General features: G+C 32.0%; 1 protein-coding gene across 1 annotated transcript; it reads left to right on the top strand.

The window, feature by feature from the left end:
• The first annotated feature begins 2,939 nt into the window (after positions 1-2,939).
• On the top strand, positions 2,940-8,054 carry LOC18595377 (uncharacterized). Its single transcript, XM_007023294.3, has 5 exons — positions 2,940-3,497; positions 5,433-5,483; positions 5,957-6,019; positions 6,115-6,231; positions 7,413-8,054. Exons 1-5 carry the CDS (start codon positions 3,159-3,161, stop codon positions 7,620-7,622), a joined length of 780 nt encoding a protein of 259 aa, XP_007023356.1. The 5' UTR covers positions 2,940-3,158; the 3' UTR covers positions 7,623-8,054.
• Positions 8,055-26,141: the final 18,087 nt, after the last annotated feature.

The raw sequence follows: 26,141 nt of genomic DNA, 5'->3' as shown, positions 1-26,141 counted from the left end.
AGTGTAATCATATAAATAAAGTCTATTATAAGTTATAGTAGTATTTATGTATAAATTAAATATATGTATATATAATATATGACTTTATTATATATATATATATATACACGAAATCAATGACATAACTTATATGTTATAATGTTTTTTATCAAAGTTTATACAATAATAACTAATAATAAACAATACATTATAAAATCTAAAGTGATAGCTAGTAAAGTTATTAAGTGTAATCATATAAATAAAGTTTATTATAAATTATAATAATGTTTATATATAAATTAAATATATGTATATATAATATAATTATATATATTCATAACATTTTATATTACGAAATATTAATAAAGTGTAATAATTATAACATATTAATATGTAGGATATTTACTATCATATATTATAATATTAACATATAAGTTATATTATTTAAAATATATAACTTATAATTTCACATTAATACAAATTTATAAATAATTATATATAACAAATATTAAATTGCTATAATTATAATTTGTATATGTACATATAATACTATAATATATTTTAAGTATATTATTGATTAAGTTTACTATCAATTCTTCTTAATATATATAAAAAATATATATTAATATTAATATATATAAATATATAAAAAATTAATTTAGTTTTTTGAATAGATTGATCTAAAAATTTTAAAACTGAGAACTGATCAAAAAATAATTAAATTAAATATTTTGAATCAATTAATCCAATAAATCAATTAAACTAAATTATTTTATTCAAATTATATTTAATTTGAATAAATAATTGATTTGAATTGATTTTACTCACATCTACATATTTCAGCCTTTAGACTATGATCTCGATGGCTAGCTCATACTGGTGGTGGCCCCAGTTGATCGTCACCCCGTTTAATGTCCGTACATCATCCTCCAATCTTACGATGTTTTTCTTCAATAAAAACCCACCAGATTCCAAATTCCAAATACCCTTCCCATGCAAGCAAGCCCAGATTCACGCCACGTTAACTATTACCAACCTTTTTTTCATTTTCTCACACGGCCCAAAACCATCCTACGTGGTCGGCACGTGCCAAAGGTTTTAACAAGTGGGGAGATAACAGAGCACCAGAGAGAGTGGGGTTTGGCAGTCAGTCACGCTCTTCATACATAACGAACTAAATGCAGGAAAGAATTCTGTCTCCACGCGTGAAGAAAGAGCGTGTTTTATACCGACCAATGGAACCTCGACAAGCCCTGAATTGGGTGACAAATTGGCAATCCAACCAGAACAAGATAGTGCACAGCTCTTTAACTTCCTGATTAAAAACATTGTCGGGTACGGTTTCCATTAAACGCGCGCCTTTGGTCGTAGAATTGCTCCCTCACATTTCTTTCATTCTTCTTCTTCTATTTTTCCAATTAAAAAATTCGGATAATTTTTTAATAATAATAATAATAATAGTAACAATAATATGTTTCTTTAACCGAAATAGAAGGGTAGAAAATTTATCTTGAAATTAATATCACTTTCAACCTTTATCATTTGATTATTCGGTAAGGATATATTTTTGAAGGGAATTTGGCAAAATAAGAGTAAGTGTCATAAAATAATTTGTCATAAACCTAATAGCAAAGGCTTGTTGGTTTGGTTTAAAAAGTATTTAGTTATTGCAGTTTTTGGGCCAATCGCAAAAATATCTTCTTATCTTTTAGGCGCTTTTATGATTGCCAAACACATTTTTGAATGATCAAAACACTTATTTTTAATTTTTTTTATTACAAAATTACCTCTTTAATAATTCAAATGTTTTGAAAATTCAAAATAAAAATTCAATGCATTTCACATAAAATATAAATGGAGAGTGAGACCATAACTATAAAATTTATTGTTTAAAGTAATTTTAATTTTTTTAAAATTATTTTGTACTTAAAACACATAATAAAATAATAAAGAAGCTTCAAATTAGAACTTTTAGTGCAAATGACAGGACTTACGTTGAGGTGAGTGCGATAGTTCTCTACAATGTAGGGCCACCTCTGCCCTCTTGTGCCTATAAAGGGAGTTGGCAACTAAGATATGTAGAAATAAAGTTATAAGAAAAATTAATGGATTTCTTTCTTTTTTTAAAAAATTACCTTGTGAGTAATGTATATTAATGGATTCAAATTTTTATATAAATAATAAATAATAAAATTATGAATTACGTCAATAATTTAATTTAAAATAAAAATATAAAATTAAAAAGTGATGACCGTAGTTTCAATCACTACTATCAATTCATCCTAATTGTTTCAATAATCAAAATGCTCCTTAAAAGATTAATTATACTCATAAATAATTCGAGGTGAGTCAACACATAACAAGCTTTCTTCCAAGGTAATATAATTTATGGACAATAGATTTCTTTTTAGAGTAATCATCCTAGTTAAAAATTAGAGTATTTTTGGTAGTTACCAAAGAAGAGTAGGTGTATGTATATATAAAGGCAAGGAGCTAAGAAGCTGTGGGCTGAGGCACAACATTGATTAATTTACTGCTACCATAAATGATATTTTCAATTACTACATCGAATTTCGATCAATAAAGGGACAAGTATGTACCTTATGTGGTAACTAGTTTATACTCCACCACTTTATATAAATACATCTTTTACCTAAGTTAGGCTCTACAATTTTAGAATAAACCTAAAAATAATAATAATAATAATAATAATCATGCGAGCGGTGCAGCACATTGCACGCGCCTTAGACGAGCGTGCATGGGACCACCATTGAAGCCTTTGGGGTTGAGTCTTTGACCCTTACCCCCGCTCTCCCAACTAATCTAAAACATGAAGCACAAAACCTCGCGCACTGGACGGTCCCTGCCACGTGTCAGATTGGCCCCACCTCAAAAACAATTTTTGATGGATAGAGGAAGATGAAAAAGAAACTGAAAAAGAAGAAAAAATCGATCCGCACAACTTTGAGACCGAACCCCTTCTCCCCAATAAGGGAAAATAAATAAATAACAAAATTGAAAAAAGCGAAGATTGTCAACATAGCATCTCTTCTCTTTCTCTCACATATAAATTCAAAACCCCCCTATTTATTTTCGTTCTCTTCTTCGCCACCATCTTTCTTTTCTTTCTTTCTTTGCCTTTGGCTTTTTATTTGTTGGAAACTCAACCAAGTTGGAGTATGAGTGAAGAAGAGTGGGTCAAAGAAGCGATAACCAATGACATGTTGGTGGCTGAGGTGTTACTGAGCCTCGCCCAAGCGGAGCCTCCGCCACCGCCACCTCCGCCGAATCAGTCAGCGAAGAACAACTGTGGCTCGCCCGCTTTGCAACTCGAGTGGAGTGTCCGTCAACGTCGGTCTAAGCAGGCGCTTAGGAAGAAAGGCGAGCCGGCACGAGCCAGCCCCACCACTCCACTTTCATGGAGCAGTGGCACATCGGTTAGCGGAGGCGGCGGTGCTGACGGCTCCGAGGGGTCTAGCCGTCCTTCTTTAAAGCCGGTTGGTAACGCTAGATCTAAGGTTCGTTTACGTGTTACCTCTTTTTTTTTCTTTTTTACGACTCAGTGAGTCGTGTCGTTGACTCGGTTTTTTCATTTTGGTGGTTTTTCTTGTAGTCGCCGTTTTTTTTTTGTTTTTGACGGAATTGCCCTTAGAAAAGTGCGAAATTTGCGTCGTTTTAGGTGACTCTTGTTTTGGCAATTGTCAGCTCGATTTTCCGTTTTAGGGCTTCATTTCTTTTCGGAGTTTTTGTTTTCTTTTTATGTGTAAGATTTTTTAAAGGACGATTATGCCCTTTTTGCATGGGGATTTCTCGTGCATCTCCAAGGACGTTAACGTCAGATCGGGCATGCTCTCCGGCCACCGGACGGGATTTTGTCTTCAAACTGCGTTGACTGAAATGCCCTTTACTTTTAAACTTATGACTGTCCTTTTTTTTTTCTTTTTTGTTCAAATAATCTTTTTAGAATTTCTTTTATGCTTCGAAGAGAAATTGTGGTGACTTCCATTCAACGCATAGACAGTCACGTTTTCTTCTCCCTTCACTTTCATTACTATTACAAAGCTCCGCGTGTCATATCTACTTTTGAAAAAGACTAGAACACCCTTCCCTTAATGGACATTTTCGTCATTCCGGTGTCTTCAGCTTTCCCCATCAACTGTCTGTCCTTAGTGTCCCGAAATCGAAGTTCCTTGTCGGAGTCAATACCTTAAATGGTTCCGTTAAAATGACGAAATTCTCCCCAACATTGGTCAAACTCCTCGGAGTTGTGGAGGGGCAACGTGGTCAAGAAAAATAATATGGTGGCCCGAATTATCGGTGGCGTGTTTTCGTGGCAAAATAGGTCTGCGTGTAGTTTGGTGTAGTGTTGTTAGTGGCTATGCACTTTGATGCGTTCTTTTTGGGTGTTTTCATCAAAGGGGAATGATTCAGTGTGATCGCACCCAGCATTTTCTTCTTAGATCTCAGGTGTCATCATTGGATCTGCATGACAGCTTTGATCGCAAAAACAAAGTCCCATATTTGTAGGGGAAAAAACATTTATTGATTGGGCAGTGATTCCCACAAGTGACAGCCTGTCGAGGGAGCTTTGGGTCCAAAAAGGGTGAAATTCCGGTCAAATTAATGTTTCAAGTAGGAGCCATTGAATTGAGAGACTTGAAAAAAAAAAAAGAAAAAACACCCGGCTGTGGGAAAATGAAGACAAAAGCCCTTTTTAGGTGCAAACTGGGAGGACTCTTTTGTGTTATAAGTTCATTGAAGTGGGGACCACTTTGTCACCAAATTTATGGCATAAGCTGACTTGTTGGTTATTGGTTTTACCAAACCCTTAAAATCATATCCTCTTTTTATTTATTTATTTAAAGAAAAGGTGTGGATAAAGAAGCAACCGAAGTCTAGGGATGGGGACTTGGGATTGTGCGGGGTCTTACCTTTGCATTTGAACTGTGTGTGTGGGGGGTGGGCTTCTTATGGTTTTGAAAGGGTCAAGTTTTGAATGCACGTGGTAAAGGGCCAGAGGGGCAAAGTCGGTCACGAGCATCCCATGTGACTCTTTTTGGGGTATTGAAGTGGCAGCAAGCTATTGGTTTTTTCTTATACAACCGCGGCATGCTGCTACGTCGTATTTTTATAAATGTAAACGCTTGCCACTTGCTTTAGGAATGTATTTTTGGTGGGTGGGGGGAACTTTCGTAGGAATGTTCCTCTTCTGGTATATTTCCTTCATCTTTGCCTACTTTTGGCTTTTCTTCTTGAAAATGACTTTGATTTTCAATGTTTCACAACAACGTTTTCAAGAATAGTCGCTATTGTTTTATATGTCCCCATATCTTCATTACGCCTGTGATTTTTGGACAGAAGTTTCCCCGTCCCGAATTTGTATAAATAATTAAATTTCACAAGGAATAAGATTATTGACTATTATATGTTCCCCCACGTGTGATATAATTCAGGTTTCGGCTACGAACGAGACAACTCCCCCCAAGAGGTCTAGAAGGAAAAAGGTAAAGATTTTCAACATTATGACCTGCTCTTTCTAGACATTGCATGGAACAATAGGCTTGGGGCCTTATTGATGTTGTCTAGTATATATATATATATATATATTCTTCTAAGTTCTAACCCACTGTTCTATGGACCGTAATTGACTGCATAATAGATTTGTCCTGTTCAGATTATTGTATGAAAATTGACATGTGGAGTGTGACTAATTTAGCATGTTTTTACGGTCTTATCACGTCATTTCTAGTATTAAATGCTTTCCAAATTGATTGTCACCATATTTAGCATTTAATTTTTTGCCTTGATGGCAATAGCAGGAACTTTGGAGACCAAAGTTCTACTCTAATAGCTTGAAAATAGATTAATGTAGTTGAATTATATGTGCGGACGTGTTATCAAAGAGGACAAGTTCACTTAGAATCTTCTTTTCCTATATTTATTTCTGATAATGGTTTGAAATTCTGGTTGTATGCAGACGTTACCTGAACTTAAAGAGGAGATGAGTTCGCACTTAAAGGAAAATAAGAGTTTGAAAAGTGTAGGTTCTTTAACTTCTACTTACAGTCTTCCCTATCCCCCTTTATAGTTGGATATTTCTATTTTGGAATATCTAACTTTATGCTAATTGAGCAGGAATTAGACATGGTCAAACTCAAATTTGAGAGTCTGAGAGCCACAAATGAAACTTTGAGCAGAAAGCTCAAATTCGAGAAAGAGAAAGCCACAAATGAGAGCTCTAAGAGAATAAAGGTGAAGAGTTCTCTTCCTCTTTCAGCAAGTGTGGCTGCTAGTGCATTTGCCATTTTGCATGGATGCCTTTTTGTGTTGGACATAAGTGAGGATGCTGATGACAGACAAAAGTTTGTCTACATAACTTCATTGGCAATACTTCAACACAGTTCAGCATTTTATTTTCTTATAATTCCTTTATGGTTTGCAGTATATACCACAAATTTAAGCTTCATAGGATAATGAATATTTCAGAATCGCTTTGTTTATCTTGTAGTGCATGGTTTTATTTCTTTATAGTTAGACTAAAACAACCAATCTCATTTATTTCTTATGTGTTTGGTTTGTGAACTTGTAATAGGATCAGAGCTTATTTTCATGGCTGAAATGCACTCATTAAACTTTGAATGAAAATTTGTATTTTGATATCTATGGTTCTTTGAAATTTGGCATAATAATCCAAATTATAGCTGTTGTAATGCTATGGCATTAGCAGCTAGTGTAGAGAAGTCCCAGATAGACATTGCAATTGTCTGCTAGCAAAATTTGGGCCCTTGAATCTTCATGGTCTTACAGTAATGAACTTTTTTATGATCTGTCACAAGTGTTAATTTGTCACTTGAGTCTAATGTTCATGGAATGGTACTTTTGAATGTAATTTTTTGTGCTATAGCAGAAAAAATGCTTTTGATCTTAAGAAAAGATTTGTATGCATCTTGCTGATATTCATTTAGAGAGGCCCGCATTTCTTGTGAATGTTTTTGAGTTTTGCATAGAATTTCTTAGTTGTGCTTTTTGGTGTGTGGAATGTATGCTGTTTTAAGACAGCTGGTTGGTCTATGTTACTGTTATTATAATTTTGTATGGAGAATTGTAATCAAAATACTTGGCTGGTAAAGTTAGCAGCATTTCTGCATATGCTTCCAACTATGGGTTCATCCACATTCACTGGTAACTATGGTGTTAATGGTGTATACTGATAATAATTGTAGTTATATACATATATTTATATGATAAATCATTTTTATTTGATTCTAGCTGTATAATGTTGATGAGGATGCAGTGACAGTAAGGGGTCCTTAATTGTTAAAAAATGAACCTGTGCTATCTCCTTCTCTGAGTTGTTTTATATTTGCAAGTAGCTAAATATGGAGGCGAGATGCTGAATAAGACCTAACTGTTTCTCCAATTTCTCTCTACAGCTTGAATATCAATCACATCAGGCAACCAAAACAACTACGGCTTGTCCTGAACCAGAGAATACTATTTCAGAGTTATCCCAGCAAAGAGAAGTAGCTTATCAACCCTCTAGTGTTGGGTGCAACAAAAGAGAAGTATCTGTACTGGACGTGGCAAGTTGTGAGGCTTCCTTTATGCTGCCAGATCTGAATCTTCCTATTGGAGACGATTGAGGTAGTGAAGTTGTTTATGGAATTAGCTGAGAGATGTAAATTGATAATTCTTTTTCCCCCCAAGATTAAAGTGGAGTTAAAGATCGCCAGCGGGATTTATGGTTAATAGTCCTAACTGCATTTGCCATTTCTTGTAAGTAGTAAAATCAATTCCTTCACCGCTTCTTGACCTTGCTGCGGAAGCCTATTTTCTCTAATGAAGGTATTGAGGGCAGTGTAGAGATCATAACACATTAGATACGAAGTCAGATTCTTTTCTTTTCAGGTTTCTTCTACCTTTGTCCAAAATTCGTTGGGGCTAACCCTCATCCCTTCTCTTCCAGGAAATGTTTTAACTGATATAATTAACTGTAATTATTCGATAGATAATTGCATGAGTGGGTACCTTTTCTTTTTTCAATAATCTAATTTAATGGTCTCCTTTTCTGTTTACTCATTTGTTATGTAAGCTGCTTTAAGGTTTCATCTATATATATATTATATATATCTAGCTACTGTGTCATTGGCTTTTGTTTGTGCCAAGTCTTGCTTTAGTTATCTGGCTCAAGGGAGTAACGGGACGTCAGCATGCTACTAGCTACTGCTAAGTAAAACAGGCGTGCGCCGCCATAAACTGGCTCATTCATTGGCTTGAGAGTTGGAAGACCTCTGACCTATCAACCAGTATCACTGTGATTAGCCTTGGTCAATGCACATGTATAGTTGAACCTGCAGTAGGTTAAAATGGAAGCAAAAGAATGGATACCAAAAATAATCAACTTCATAATTAAGTGAATATACAAAACAAATTTATGACATTAGAAGAAGAATAAGTACCTACTTGAATAACAATAAATAAAAGCTTGAAACATTTGAGAGAGAGTGAGTGCTGTCCTGTGTTGTGTACATTTTGCAGGATTTTACAGCTTAAGTATGTCCTCTTTTCCTCATTTTTCTCTCTTTTCGCCTTCATTGATTGTTTCCACCTCAAAGTTTCCCTAACTAGTATAATATGTTAGGATTCAGATCCACTAAAGTCTAGTCCTAAAATAATATTTTCAAAACAATGTTTATTGAATCCACGATATAAAAGAAATTTCAATATATGTCAAATTAAGCATAATTTGGACATAAAATATAATAGAAGTTTATCTTAATTGGTTTTAGATTGGATATCCATATAAAAAATTTAGTATGTTATCAAAGCTGACACTATTTCATTTGTGGATCTCCTTCAATTGATTTATGTCATGTGATAGGTTTATATATGATTTCAAATATTAAAATCAAACATATTTATAAAGATACAGAATAACTCTCAAACTTAGATAGTAGTGGTAATAGTACTAGACTTTTGTTAATTTAGCAAGCAAAAAGACTATGATGCTTCAATTTCTCAAGAAAGAAGAGAAAAGAGGAAATCATGTATTTGACATTAAAATCCTTTAGTGAAGAAGAGAGAACACTTAAATAATATCTGGATGCAACTTTGAATTTTGAATCTTCTTTTTCTTTAATCTAAACAAAAAAGTCCTAAATTTTGCTATTCTATTATTAGGTCTTTTGTTTTTTTTTTTCTAGTAGTATTTGTAGAAAGAGGTAGAAGAGAGGGAGATTGCAAATGCGTTGGAGAAGGGTGATTTGCAGAGGAAGGGAGAGGAGAGGGAGGTTGATTGAGAAAGAGAGGTATTTCCTGAAAAATTAACGTGTTTAAGAGAAGAGAAGAAGAAGCTCCTTTTTAAAGCTTTTCTTTAATTTTTTTTTTAGTTTTGTTCTAAAAAAGTTATTTTTTTTAGAGTTTTTTAAAAATCCTATTTGACCTCACTTCCATTTTTAAGAGGTAAATAAATTGAAAAAAAAAAACCAAGCTAAATAAACACTTATAGTCAATTGATTTTAAGTTGGAAGTTTCTACTAAAAATTCAATAATTTCAACCCATGTTATTATTGACGATGGGCCAATGAGTGATGTGTAACATGTATACAAAGAAATCTGTGGGAGAGTGAAGATTCAAATTTTGAATTGTAATTAACTTCAATAAAAAGGGATAACAACAATTATGTTAAATATGATTTTTTTTTATTTTGAACTTTTATGCTAATAAATATATAAAGTCAAATGTTTAAAATATTAAAATTACAAAATTGTAAAAGTAAAAAAAATTATGAATATTTTTGTGAATATCCATTTATGCTACGTATATCTAGATTTAAATGTAAATTAGATTGGATCAACATCAGGATTTAATCCATCTAATCTTTTAATATTATTTTCATCTTGTAAAATCAATCTAGATAAGGGGTTATTAGGCTATAAATAGGCTCTTTCACTTCATTTGTAAATACACACTTAAATAAGATCTTTTAACTCCATCTAAATGCTTTCTTTCTTTCTAAATACTTTCTCTTATATTTATCTTATAGTTGTTCTCTTAAGATTTATTTTATAATACGTTATCAACATGATTCTTAGATCTCTTAAGTTTTGAAATTATTTTGTTTTTATCATCTGTTTTGATATCTGGTTTTAGCAAATTAGGTAAGTGTTGGTATTATTTTGTTTTCATCATCTCCAAGCTTTAAAAGGATTTCAATGATTGGCCTTTAACTTCTAGTTGTAGCAAATCAAGTAAGTGATTTGATATCTTTTCGGTGTTTTCATTCCCTAAAATTCAACTTTAATATGAATTTTGCTATAATGTATTATATGTTATATTTTGTTCTTTGATTGGAAAGTGAATTTGCTATTATATAGCTATTAATAAAAAATCATAAATGTTCATTCCCTGAAGTGAATGCAACAAACGAGCTACTAATAAAAAAATCATAAATCCGTTGATTCCCTGAAGTGAATGTGATATCATTTAATAATTATGGTCATGGTCATGAATCCATCCATTCCCTAAAATAAATGCAACATCATTTAATAATTATGATCATGAACATGGAAGAGGTCATTATAATAATTTACACTATCACTGTTTTAATTCAAATGATAAGTTTACCACCATAAGTGGATGAATAATTTTATGATTATTTTTCATAAATGGGCCTGAGGCATAAGGCGTTTTTAAGAATGGTCATCCCTATAATTTTATCTGTTTTTAGCCAAGAGAAAAAAAAATTAGACAAAATTATCCTTAATAAAACTGACCTATTCTCCAGGCTCCGCGCCTCGACCCGAAACCTATTAACGGGTCAAGTATGTTTAGGTTTGCGCCTCAAACTGACTCATATTTTTTGAGCTTTCCTCACCTGACTATTCATCTCTAGAGTATTTCTTACTAGAAAGAAAAACGTTTAAGCATTTTGAGCATTTTTAAGTAGTTTTTGATACACGAAGAAAACTTGTGAGCGTTTTGAGCATTTTTAAACATTTTAGAGTGATTTTTTATATATGAAGAAAAACTTTCGAACATTTTGAACATTCATATTTGTTAATTATGTTGTTAAATGGAATATGGTGCATCGTTTGAAGTTGTTGATCTTGTTAAATGGAATTCAGTAGTTTTAGTGATTTTTGAAAATTATGTGACTAGTTTTTAGGCATTGCGTGACTAGTTAATAGGCATTGTGTGACTAGTTTTTGATAAGGCATTGCGTGACTAGTTGATAGGCATTGCGTGACTAACTTTGGGCATTGCGTGACTAGTTTTTGATAAGGCATTACATGACTAGTTGATGGGCATTGCGTGACTTGTTAGTAAGGCATTGTGTGACTAGTTAGTAAAGCATTGTGTGACTTAGGCATTGCTTAAAAATCAGTCACGCAATGTATAAAAATTAGTCACATAATGCCTAAAACTAATCACTTAATGACAAAAAACTAGTCACACGGTGATTAAGTCACGCAAAACCTAAAAATCAGTAAACTCAATTTTGGGGTTCCATAAATAAATCAATAAACTCAAGAACCTAAAACACATTTTTTTTTTTGCTAAGCCATGAAATTGTGCATTTCATAAAATATAGGTTACAAAACTCCATAATCCTCCAAAGCAAGAGAAAATATATCCTTATCGAAAGGTCTTGCTCACTCCCCTTATACAAAAACAAAATTTACCCTTTTTACAAAATATTTCCTGAACAATTTCAACTCAAAATCCTATAAAAAAAAATCAAAATCCTTAGCAAACATGCTTAACAATCATCCCAATCCCAAACACAACAAAACCGTGAACCACCATAAAACCCATCAAACATGTTTTAGCTGTTCTTTCTCCTTGAGCAAAATCACTGCTTACAAAGAGCAAAATCGTAGTTTATCTCCCTTAAAAACCCTAAGATCCACCATCCAAAAAAATTAAACAAAATAAGAAAGAGCTTGATGTCATATCTGTGAATTGGATGGCGAGATAGACATATTTGAGCAGAGTGAGAAATCAAGATTTAATTTTGAAATTTTTATCTGGATGGCGGGAGAGAGAAAACTGAAACTATTTTAATTTGTCTGAAATTGTTTAAAGGGTATTATTGTCAAGTCATACCAAAATTTGACCAAAAATAGTTAAAATTACAAAAAATGGTATTTTTGAATTGGGCTTATGAGGAAGGTTATTTCTCACAATTTCCTCTAATTTTATCAGCATAAGTGAATGGATAATTTTACCATCAGAATCTAAGAACCATCAGAAATAGATGTATAATTTTACCATCAAAATCTAAGAATTTTTTTACCACTAGAAGTGAAGTGGACAAATGCCTTAACCCACTAACCCACTAACCCACTAAAAATTGATAATCCACTAGAAGTGGATAACCCATTATAAGTGGATCACCCACCAAAAGTGAATGGGTACTTGTAACCTGCCAAACGTAGATGAATACTTTCAACCCACTAGAAGTGGATGAATAACGAAAAGATAAAAATGGAAAGAATAAAAAGAATATAGAAAATGTATTATCATTGATGTGGCATAAAAGACCATTAGTCACGTACTTGTTGTAATCAAGTATTACTAGGAAAACTAAAACATCTTGTGATGATTTTAACCATGACCAAGTTGATATAACACATTAAGATGTTTGTCCACCCTAAAAAGAATTGATTATATGATTGATAATGGAAATATCCATTGTTGATTTTTTTGTCCGGAAAAGGAATTCATGATTTGAATGATTATGGAAATATCCAAGAATGAACTTAATAGTAATTGATATATTTTAGTATAACTATATTATGAAGATTCTTCAGTATGTTCTTATTATATTTAGATGATATATTCTTGTTATGAGTTTTAATTATGCATTAAATGTTTTTTATGTTAACTTGCAAGTTTCTTATTGTATATATTCTTTTTTTTATTGAAGAAAAATATGGATATTCATCTTGTTAGATTCAAGATCTATGATGTAAATATATGTCTAGTAGATATTGTGTTACGACCCGGTACTCCCCTCGAGCTCGTGACAACCGTCGCGGTGTCCCGGTAGACACTTATTGCCCAGGATGTCAATCCGAAACCCCTCAAGGCTTTACTATCAGTTTCTCTATTCCTTTGTGAGCAACCATTGTCAAATATTGTGTTCTAAAAGATTTTAAGCTATTTCTAACTTTAAATAAATAAAATATTAATTTTTCGTCTCACAAGGGTATTTTGATCATTTTTCTCAAAAATTTCGAAACTGGCTAAAACGTAATATACAAGTACAAAACACATAATTCATATTCAAAATGAGTTTAAAAGTCTAAAATCTTCATTTAAAACGAAATTATGGTTATTTGAATATAATAAGAAAATAAAAGAAATATTAAGTAAAATATTCTATTTTCTTATAAAACAATATTTATAGAGTTATACGTGAATAATTTTTATAGCGTAAAAGCTAAATAAATTTATACATACTTAAATACAGTAAGCCAAAATATTTAATTTAATTTACAATAACAAGAGTGCCCCCAAATAAACAAAAGTAAAGAGGACTGTGAACCTACGGTTTGGAAAATGCAGATCCCACTGTAGTTCTCGATGAGATCAGTTATCTATAGTCTATACTGAACCTGAAATGGGTGGAAAGGAGGGTGGTGAGATTATAAAATCCCAATGAGTAAACAGACATCATCATAAACATCTAGAGTTGAGTACATGGAGACAATAAAGTAAATCATCATAAACTGGGTTATACAATTAGAACACATCTCATTCAAAATACGTAAAAAGGCTTATGAATCTCACAAAAATCTAGGCTTGTGCCATAAATCTATTCTCGGGGACACCTTGGCCGAGGCATCCTACCGAGACCGTCAAGGCTATTAAAATTCACATTTCACATAAATCATATTTTTGTTTTGAAAACATAGTCGTTCCTTGGCGTTGGCTGAGTTCCCCTTCACGTGGTGGTTTGACGTGAAGTGAACCCTAAGCTTTACCCCAGGAGATACCCTACGCGCCTCTCCGTTCAAGGTAAGAATATAATGGGGTTTACCGTGCCCCTCTAAAAGGCTGGTCTACAGAAACCCCCTACTGTAGTGATTAATTAATATATAATCCACCATATAAATAAACTCAATAACATGATATGGCAATTTTGTAATTCGTAGTTTTTCAAGGCAACCAAACAATTCGCATTTCAATACAATTGCCAACTAGCCAATCATGCTCGATTTATCATAAGCCAATCAATTTAAACAATCAAATTGTCACAATTAACAATCTCCGTGTACTCTATTTTTCAAAATCATTATTAATTCCAAAATAATTTATAAATTAATTTCATTGAAAGTCATTTATTCATAAAACATGAAATTTACCTTTTTAAATTTCTTTTTCCATAGAATTCATGAAAGCATCTAAAAGCCACCCTAGATAATTAAAATGACAGTAAGTTTACTCATAATGTCTAGAATGCAGACTTTCGAAGCACTTTGTCTCCTGGTCCTCGGATGCAATTTCCTTGTCTTTATCGGAGGACTCACCACCTTGACACAGTACAAAATCGAGAATTTCACCAAGTTGGTACTAAATCAAAATTAAACTAATTTTGACTACCAATGCATGATATGGAATGCAAAAATGCACTGGTAACTATCTAAACTCAGTATTGGCCTAATTCGTCTTATCACCCGATTAAATTCCTAACGCGTCCGTTTAAACTCCAATTTAATTCTTTTCAGTTTCTATACCTCAATTGCACCCAAATTAGCTTAATGTCCCTCAGTGTGGTGCAAATTATCAGTCTCGATAGTAAATTACAAAAATACCCCTAGTGGGTAAAAATTCGTATTTTTGCTCTGAAAATTCCCATTATTTTTCTAGGCTCATAATTCATTATTCCTTAACCAATTCTCCTAGAATAAAATCAAACTCATCCTCACTCACTACATGGTAAATTCAGCCATTAATGGTTGGGGGAGAAAATAAATTCTTTTCTTGTTGTTTTGTTTCTAAATATGCTAAACTAACTAAAAACACTAACATAAATTAAAATCAAATAAATCCAACAACTTTCTCTCTCCTAACCCATTTTTTCAGAATTGAATTCATCATGAAAACATGTAATTTAATCATGAAAAATAAAGAGAAATGCTTGGGAATAAGAAAACTCAAGCTTAATAGAAAAATCTCACCTTTTTCACTTAATTTCCTTGAAAATTCACACTTTTTCTTTGATTTTCTCTCTCTAGGGTTTTGTTTTTGTTTTCTCTCTCTTCTTTCTAGTTTGGCCGGCCATGGGGTGGAAGATGAGCTGATTTTTGTGCCTTTTAAAAAGGAAAATAATAAATTAATAAAGGTATGACACGTGGCATCATGTCATTGGTCCGTTTTTAAAATTTTAAAAATTTAAACATTTTATCTCCACCACATGATTAGTCAAGGGTCAAAGATGAAGATAAAGGAAGACCATGTGCTGAAAAAATATCCTGGTGGTGGAAAATTACAATTTTACCCCTGAGGTGGCGAAATTACCATTTTACCTTTTTACTCCAAATTATACCGAAATTAAAATTTTTCACTTCTAAACCTCAAATCATACTCCAATAAGTCAAATTATACTCAAATAAGTCAAATGGGGTAAAAAAAAATCTTTTCTAAAATTCCAATTTTGTCCCTAGGTGGCAAATGACCATTTTGCCCCTAGTTAGTGAAAATTCCGATTTGACTCCAAATTGATCTTCAAACTCCAAATTACCATTTTAAGTCATCCATGAACTGTGAAACTCTTAATCTCACCTTAAAATTCCTATTTGATCTAGTTCGAGGATTAAATAAACTTTATTGTACTTCTAGGTACAATACCGACTTTTGTAAATTTTTCGGGACTCTCATAGCATGCAATCATGCTATCATCACATGTATGTCATGAATAGTATTTTATAAGGTCGGGCTTTACATATTGCTATAACACACACTATATTTGAAGACAAGAAATATTTTTCTCACTTGATAACGGAAAAAACTAATGTTAATGCAATATCTAGTAATACAAGATTAATTGAAGGTTCCGGAAGAGCCAATATTTTACTACCCCGAGGAACAAAGTTTAAAATAGAGAATATATTATTTTCAATGTCTTAAAGAAATTTATTAAGTTTTAAATATATTCATTTGAATAGATATTATATTAAGACAATAAATGAAAGAGACAATTAATACCTCTATATTACATCAATTATTTCTAGTAAGTAGTGTGTGTTAAAAAAAATTATCTATTTTGTTCTATGGATTGTACTATACAAATATTAGAATGATTGAAACTTATACTCTAGTAAACTTAAAGTTTACTAATGATTTTAATGTTTGGCATGACCAGTTGGACCATTCTGAATCAATAATGATGTAAAAAATTATTGAAAATTAATGTGATCATCCATTGAAAAACTAAAAGATTTTTCAATCTAATGAATTTTCATGTGCTGCTTACTTTGAAGGCAAATTAATTATAAGGCCATCACTAGTTAAAGTTGGGACTGAATCCCTATATTTTTTTAAACATATTCAGGGTGATATATGTGGATTCATACATCCATCATATGGGCCATTTAGATATTTTATAGTTTTACTGGATGCATCAACTAGATGATCACATGTGTGTTTCTTATCAACTTGCAATTTGACATTTGCTATCATACATTTGCAAGCACATTTTCTTGATTATGTAATTAAGACTATTCATCTTTACAATGTTGGTGAATTTACATTTCAAGCTTTTAATTAATACTATATATTAGTTGGAATAATTATTGAACAACCTATTGCTCATGTTCATACACAAAATGATCTAATAAAATCATTTATTAAACACTTCCAACTGATTGTAAGGCCATTGCTTATGAAATCTAAACTCTCAATTTTTGTTTGGAGGCATGCCACTTTGCATGCAGCAGCATTTATATGTATCAGGGCAACGAGTTATCATAAATTCTCCCCTATACAATTGGTTTATGATCATAAATCAAATATTTCCCATCTCATAATTTTTGAATGTGTGGTATATATTCCAATTGCTCTACCACAATGCACAAAGATGAGTCCTCAAAGGAGGTTAAGAATGTATATTGAATACAAATCATCAATAATTAAATATTTAGAATTATCAATAAGAGATTTATTCACGACAAAGTTTGTTGATTGTGATTTTGATGAAACAATTTTTTCAACATTAGGGGGAGAAAATAAGCAGTTGAAAAAGGAAATTTCTTAAAATTAATTATCATTATCTAGTTTTGATCATCGCACAAATTAATATGAACTTGAAATTCAAAAGATAATTCTTTTGTAAAATATAATAAATCAGTTGTCAGACGTATTTATTGACCTAAAGAGAATATCTAAATCTTACATACCAGCTACAAATGCTCTTATTAGCATTGATGTCCCTTTAGGACAATGCACGCTAAAAGCGTGGAGACCAATCAATTCCAAAGATAAAATTTTCAAAAAAGAAAATGAGTAAATATTCAAAATGGTCAGAAAGAGGTAATAGAAACTCTAGAAGAGACCCTTGACATAATTGATAAAAATTTCAGAAAAAATTCAAGTACTTGAAATCATTGAAAATAAAGAGATCTCAAAAAATTATGGGAAAAGACAGAACCGATAAATAAACGTCGACGATATTTTTATATATAATATAACACTCAATATTATGAAAAAAAAACGAGAATCTTGAACTTATATTTATTGAAGAATGTAAACATAGAAATGATTGGCTAATGTGGAAAGATGCAACTAAGGAGGATTGAATTTGCTTGCAAAACATGAAGTTTATAGACTTATAGTCCGTACACCAAAAGGTGTAAAACTAGTGATATAATGAAATGAGAAAATTAAGATTATGAGATATAAAGCACGATTTGTCACACAAGGTTTTACCTAAAGATTTGCTATTGAATATTAAGAGATATATTCTCTGTGGTAGATGCAATTACAATTCTACATTACTAGTCTGGCACTATATGAGAAGATTAAAATACGTATAATGAATGTAGCTATAGCCTATTTATATGGCTCATTTAATATCGATATCTATATGAAAAATTTTGAAGGATTTAAATTGCATAAAGCACAAAATTTGAATTTTTAAAAAATTTATTTGATTAAATTAAATAAATATGTATATAAATTAAAGCAATTCAAACACAGGTGGTGTAATCGCTTTAGTGAATATTTGTTAAAAAAATGTTATAGAAATAACCCTATATGCTTATGTGTTTTCATAAAAAAATTCATATTTGAATTTGTGATAATTGCTATTTATGTTGATACCCTAAATATTATTGAAACTCTTAAAGAGTTATCAAAAGCTGTGGATTACTTAAAGAAAATATTTGAAATGAAAGACCTTGGAAAAACAAAATTTTGTTTAGGTCTTCAGATTGAACACTTGACAAATGGAATTTTTGTTCATCAATCTAATTATATAGCAAAAGTACTAAAACAATTTTATATGGATAAAACATAACAATTGAGTTCCCCAATGGTTGTAAGGTCATTAGATGTGAAAAAAAAAAAGCCTTTTTCAACCTCATGAGGATAATAAAGAACTTTTTGGTCCTAAAATACCATATTTTATTGCAATTGGAGCACTAATGTATCTTGCTAGCAATACATAACTTGATATATCATTTGTTTTAAATTTATTAACAAGATATAATTCTTATCCAACTCAAAGACATTAGAGTGGAATTAAACATATACTTCGATGTCTCCGAGGAACAATGGATATGGGCTTATATTATTCAAATGCATTAAAATCAAATTTAATTGATTACGCAGATGCAGAATATTCATCTGATCCACACGAGGCTCAATGCCAAGTAGGTTTCTTACTCATATGCGGAGGTATAACTATTTCATAATGTTTTATAAAACAAACTATAGTTGTTACTTCCTCTAACCCTATAGAAATTTTAATAATTCATGAGGCAAGTCATGAATATGTCTAGTTAAGATCTGTAACTCAATATATTTGAGAAACATATGGCTTGTCAACTAAAAAGGAAATGCTAACAACATTATATGAAGATAATGCTATTTGCATAGTCTAGTTAAAGGAAGGATACATTAAAGGCGATAAGACAAAATATATTTCGTCAAAATTTTTCTTTACTTATGATCTCCAAGAAAATGGTGATATTAATGTTTAACAAGTTCAAACAAGTGACAACTTAGCAAATTTGTTCACCGAAGTCATTCCTATTGCAACATTTGAAAAGTTGGTATAAAATATTGGAATGCATCATTTTAGAGATCTCTACAATGCAGTCATCAATGGGAGTAAAATCCACACTGTAATCTTTTCCTTCATCAAGGTCTTTTCTCACTGGGTTTTTCTTGATAAGGTTTTTAATGAGGCAGTATTTCAAAAGCATATTCTTGAAAAGAATTTTGTACTTTTTTACCTTCACTCAGATTTTTTTCTCATGAGGTTTTTTCCTAGTAAGATTTTAACGAGGTATATTCTTAATACAATGGATATTCAAGGGGGAGTGTTACAAATATTTTTATGAATATCCATTTATACTATGTATATCTAGATTTGGATGTAAATTAGATTGGATCAACATTAGGATTTAATCCATCTAATCTCTTAGTATTATTTTCATCTTGTAAAATCAATCTAGAAAATCAGTTACTAGGTTATAAATAGGCCATTTCACTTCATTTGTAAATACACACTTGAATATGATCCTTTTACTCCTAAACACTTTCTCTCCCTCTAAATACTTTCAATTATATTTGTCTTATAGTTGTTCTCTTAAAATTTATTTCATAACAAAATATATATTTTTAAGTATTTATTTTCTCGTCTCATAAACTTTACTCATTCTTAAACTTTGAATTTGAAAATTTAAATTATTGCTGTTGAAGTTCTCTTAAAAAAAATTAGAATATGATTTTATTAAATAATGTATATATATATATATGGTTTAAGATATTATTAATTTAAAAAAAAAAACCGCTTTCTCATTTTTTTTATAATTGGGGAAGGTGGAATTCGAACCCTTCTCTTTAGGCAGGAGATTATGCACTAACTAATAAACTAAATGTTTGGGTGCATACCACTTTCTCATTTAACTCATTGCTTTTTGTCCAATTTAAAACGAAGCATTACATTAATTATTATTTTTTTTTCTTGTATAAATATCATCTTAATTAATGTCAAACATTTCCCATTGAATATTTATATAATCATAGAAAAATGAAGTGTATATGATGGATTGTAGGAGTTAGTGAGCATACTGGGAATCCTTCTAACTTCTACCATGAGCCCTGATATTATCCCAGAAGGGGTCAATAAATGCAACATTAATTTTCCAATGAAGCTGCTTTAATGTACAAGTGGCAAGTCAAGTGTACATTTGTAGGTGTAAGTTAATGGCAAGTTATGAAGTTAGATTGCATGGTGCGAAGAGTATCTTCAGACAAGACCCGGAGAAGAAAACTGCGAACAGCCCTCCACATATTTAAAATTCTTGCATCTTATCAGGATTCAGGGGCTTCTTTTCCTTGTAGAGGTGGAGCGGAGTGTGAACATCTGCCAACTCACTGCAAATCTTTCTGTACTTTTAGTCAGACTCAGGTTTCTGATCAGTGAAAGCTAAGATTAGAGATACTCTGATGGCAATGACAGTCAGACCAAGCCAAACGGATGCACTGCACTCTATGTTTGTCCACTCTCCATGTGTACGTATCTAAAGTTTTGGCTGTATCTTTTCTTTGCACGATTTTGTTTTTTATGCTTTACAACTTGGAAATTTGATCACAAGAATCCACAAGGAAAACTGGCCTGCTAGCTTTGATTCTTTCAACTATCAATTTTGGTGGATTTCTTTCGTATTTTAGCATTAAAATTACCACTGTTCACAAACGTTTCAACATCTTGGAATCAACAATTTTTTTCCTTTTCTTTTAAAAATTTTCAAACCCTTTTTAGAATATGAAAAACATAAGAAATTGAGGTGGATTTGTTAATTATGTGACAGTTAGTGTTAATAATCACTTCACTCTTAACATGCCTGACCATTTAGCCATCCTCCACATATATTTAGCTCTCTCCCTAATGATGCGCACTCCATCGTTTCAGGTACATAATTATGTTATAATGTTTCGAGTTTTGACTTCTCGTGTTTTAATTAATAATCTTCAAAGTTATTAAATGTGTAATCTCCGTCATTATCACTGTGAAGATATTTTAAGAATAATATTATCATTATTTCCACCGTGACATAAAATTTTTAAAAATAAACAAAAGGAATTAAGCTTTTTTTCTGTTCTTTGAGAGGCTGAGCTTTTGTTTTCTTTCTTACAGTGATGGATTATGAGCAAACTCTCATGTTTTTATCTTTTGATGTGGGTTTGCAGTCTTGACCCTTTAGCTTTTGATGCTACAGCAATATTTTGTAAGTAGCTGGCTCTTTTTGATAGATGTACAAATTCTCTCATCCTCACTGGTTCATTCAATACCATTAGAGTGTTCTGCCTTTCAAGGTAGAAACTTAATATGGCCAGTGACAAAATATCTACTACCACCTAATGCCTAACCTTAGTGTACCGCATACATAAAAAAAAAATTAATTCCAATCTATTTTCTTTCCCTTTAGAAGCCTTACAAAATGAAACTCTATGACACTTACCAAGTAAACAATGATCACAATAGTCTAAAAAGACATACCTTTGGCCGAGAAATTGAGGGACTGTCTCACAAATATCTGCAACCTTTTCTCACCACAGATGTAGAATGTGCCTCTCATCTTTCAAAATAAATGTGTTACTCGTATACTTGGTTGTACAACGATATCACCGATTCTTGCAATCAGTGATACGTTTTTGTTTCCCATCTTAGTATAACCAAAGTCTCTTGCTTTGTAAGTTGTGAACATCTTCTTGAAAACACAATGATATGTAGCATCAGTGTCAACCTAATTAATCATTTAGTGCTTGGTTACCAGCATATGGTTGCAATGATCATGTGTACAAACCGAAGAACTACTTCATCATGAGAATCCGTTGCTGCAACATTATTCTCATTTGAATTCTTCTTGCCTTTTTCATCTTTCTGCTCTTGCTTCAAGACGATACAATTCTGCATAATCTGACCAAGTTTGCCACAATGATAACAAGTCTTATTATCTCTGGACATGGACTTCTTGCGGCTTCTAATGTCTTGGCCTGTATTCTTGGTTTTGATTCTATTCTCTATGATAATAGCTTTGATTAGTTTGGGATTCTATATCTTGTCACCTTGCTTCTTCGTTGAACATATTGTCTTTTCCTAATTGTCTTGCAAAAAACCTTAGAAGAGGCAATGCTTGTAATTCATCATCTAGGTCAATTTTTCATAGTTGACAATTGATTCAACAAATCTGGAAAATCACTTGAGTGCTTTATAATATATTGTCCCTTGTATTTTAAATTAACAAGCTTTCAATCACAAAAGCTTTAGTTTTAAATAATATTCCTCTCATACAGTGTAATTAACTTTACCTAAATATTATGGACATTTGTCTCTCTTGCTATCTGATAAAACCAGAGAATCAATTGTGAAGATGCTTGATAAAACCAAAGGAACAACAATGAAGTCACTGAGAAGCAAGTCAGTGAATTGGAAAAACTGTATTTTGTTACTGAAATCAGTTATTACAAGTGTTTATATACAAAACTCTTCAGCCAATGAGAGAAGAGATTTAACTAACTAATAACTAACTCACAGAATTACTATTTACAGTGCAGTAAACTATAAATCCTAAAAATATACTATCTACTATAAATAATACACGTGTACATTCAGTCCTCTATTCTCTTTTGATTCAGCAGTAGCTTTCAATACTTAAAAACTTTGTTTTGAGTTTAAACATCAACTTCAACTTCTGATACTCCCCCTCAAGTTGAACTGTGTATGTTATGCACATTCAACTTGCTTAAAAGTCTTTGGAATACTCTCGGTTGTAAAGCCTTTGTGAACAAGTTTGCAATTTGCAAAACTGTTGAAACATGAACAGGTTCAATCAAACCAGCTTTTACTTTCTCTTTTATAAAATGACAATCCATTTCAACATGCTTGGTCCTTTCATGTAATACTAGATTTCTACATATATGAATGCAGATTGGTTGTCTGTATACAACTTTACTACTCTTGAACTATCAATTTCAAAATCAATAAGTAGATATTTCAGCCACATCACTTCACAACATGTAGTTGACATGGAACGATATTTTGCTTCTGCAGAACTTCTAGCTACCACAAATTGTTTCTTGCACTTCCAACTTACCAAGGAGTCACCAAGAAAAATAAAAAAAACTTGTCACTGACCTTCTTGTAATGGGACAGCCAACCCAATCATTGTCTGAATAGGCAGAAAGTTGTAAATTAGACTTGGAATTTAACAAAATTCCTTGCCCTGGTAATCCTTTCAAGTATTTCAGTATTCTATATGCTCCCATCATATGTACATGACCTGGTTTGTCCATAAACTGAGACAAAATCTGAGCTGCATAAGATATATCAGGTCTTGTAAATGTTAAGTATAAAAACTTCCCAATAAGTTGTCTATAAACTATTGCATTTGCCAATCTTTCTTCATCAGTAGCCTTTTCCAGCTTATGATTGTAGTCAATGGGAGTTGACATTGGTTTTGCTCCAAGGAGTCCATGTTCTTCCAACATATCCAAAGTATACTTCCTTTGGCAAATGGAAATACCTTCTGTTGACCTTGCTACTTCTAACCCTAGGAAATATTTAACCTCTCCAAGGTCTTTTTAGCTTAAAATGCGAACTCAAAAAACTTTTAACATCATGAGATAACTGAGGAGAACTAGATCCAATTATAATGTCATCAACATAAACCAGCGGTGCTATAAAACCACCATTGTCTGAATTCATGGTGAATAGACAATAATATGATAAAGACTGTTTGAAACCATACTCTATTAGAACTGCTGTGAACTTAGCATTCCATTGTCTGGAAGCTTGCTTTAAGAAATATAGAGCTTGCTTCAAGCCATATAGAGATTTGTGTAATATGCAAACTAGCTGGACATTAGATGGATACTCCCCCTTAACCTGATAACTAGGTGGCAATGACATATACACTTCTTCATCAAGATCACCATTAAGAAAAGCATTGTTAATATCTAGTTGAGACAAATACCATCCTTGAGCTGCAACTAGTGCCAAAAAACTCTGACAGTAACATGCTTAACAACAGGATTAAAAGTTTCCTGATAATCAAACCCTTTAATTTGACTATAGCCTTTTGCAACCAAACGAGCTTTGAACCTCTCTATACTGCCATCAACCCTCATTTTAGTTTTGAAAACCCACTTATAACTAATTGCATGGGAATCAACAGGCAGTGGAACTATACTCCATGTGCCATTATCCTCTAAAGCTGCTAGTTCCGCAGCCATAGCATCTCTCCAATGATCATGTTGCATAGCTTGATGATAGGTAGTAGGTTCATGAATATGAGACAAGGAAGTAGTAAAGGACTTATGTTAAGAAAACAGTTGACTAGAAGATAGAAAATTTGCAATGGGATAAGATGTGATAGAAGTTGAGGAGGATGGTAATTAAACATCATAAACTTCTAGATATTTAGGCAATTTCCTAGGTCTGTCACTTCTTCTAGTAGGCAAAGAATCACTAGGAACAGAAAAAGGTTCAGAAGAAATAGACTCAAAAAAGTCAATAGTAAAGTCAACAAGACTACTAGAAATAGACTGTTCATGTGAATTTGATGAAGAATTCAAAGAATCTAATGTTTTAGATATGTTTGAAGGAACAGAAGGTGAAATTGAAGGTGTAGACATATTAATAAGTGCATGAATTGAAGAAGGAACAACAACAGAATCCAAGAAATCAGAATCAGACTCATGCACATAAGGTGTTTGATAAAATGTATGATCATAGGAATTCTGCTTGAAAGAATGAAAAGGAAAGACATGTTCATGAAAAATCACATTTCTTGATATGAATACCTTGTTAGCAAAAAGATCATAAACCTTATAACCTTTGACACCATTAGGATAACCTAAAAATATGCATTTACTGGCTCGTTTATCAAATTTCTTCCTATGCTGACTAAGAGTAGACACAAAACACAGACTACCAAAAACTCTGAGGTGATCATATGAGGGAGGTCTTTTAAACAACAATTCATAAGGTGTATAATTATGAAGAACTTTACTAGGCATTTTGTTTATGATATGAACAGCAGTGAGAGCTGCATACCCCAAAAAATGAAAAGGTACTTTAGACTGATTTAACAATGCTCTTGTGACAACTAAAATATCTTGATGCTCTCTTTCCACTTTACCATTCTATTGAGGAGTTTCAACACAAGTTAAATGATGAACAATCCCTGTCTTGGCATGAAAATCAGTAAGTTCAAATTCTTTTCCATTGTCTGTTCTTAAATTTTTGATGCAAGTGTTGAATTGAGTTTTAACAAAATTGTAAAAATTGGAAATAATAGTTGAAACATCAGATTTACACTTCATCAAGAATATCCAAGTGAAACGAGAAAAATCATCAACTAAAGGAAGAAAGTATCTTTGATTTGAAACAGTAAGTACCTCATAAGGACCCCATATGTTTGCATGAACAATTTCAAAAGGACTAACACTTGTTTGTACATGAGTAGGAATTGGCATTTTCTTCTGTTTAGCCATAGGATAAACTTTAAAAAGTAAACTGCCAGAATTATGAACTTCAAAACAATGTTTATTGATTACATTTATTCTTTCTAATGGTGCATGACCTAATCTAAAATGCCAAAGGTCAAAACTAGAATGTACAGCTCTACAACTATGAATGGAATAAACACTGACTGGTTTTATGATCTTGTCAATACTATGTTTTAATAGGGCTTGTTCATCTACATTAATCTGCATGAAGTATAGACCTGAGATGACCTTAGCTACCCTAATCACCTTCCATGAAACAAAATCCTGAACAACACACAATTCATCAGTGAACCAAATACAATTTTTCTTTAAGCCAGTAAGTTGACTTTCTGAAATAAGATTAAACCTAAAACTAGGAACACACAAAACATTTGTTAAAGTGAGAAATGGTGTAAGTTTGACAGTTCCTATG

The sequence above is a fragment of the Theobroma cacao genome, chromosome 6, assembly GCF_053813885.1.
Source record: "Theobroma cacao isolate CCN51 chromosome 6, ASM5381388v1, whole genome shotgun sequence".
NCBI lineage: Eukaryota > Viridiplantae > Streptophyta > Magnoliopsida > Malvales > Malvaceae > Theobroma > Theobroma cacao.
This window is presented reverse-complemented; position numbering and strand designations above follow the sequence as displayed.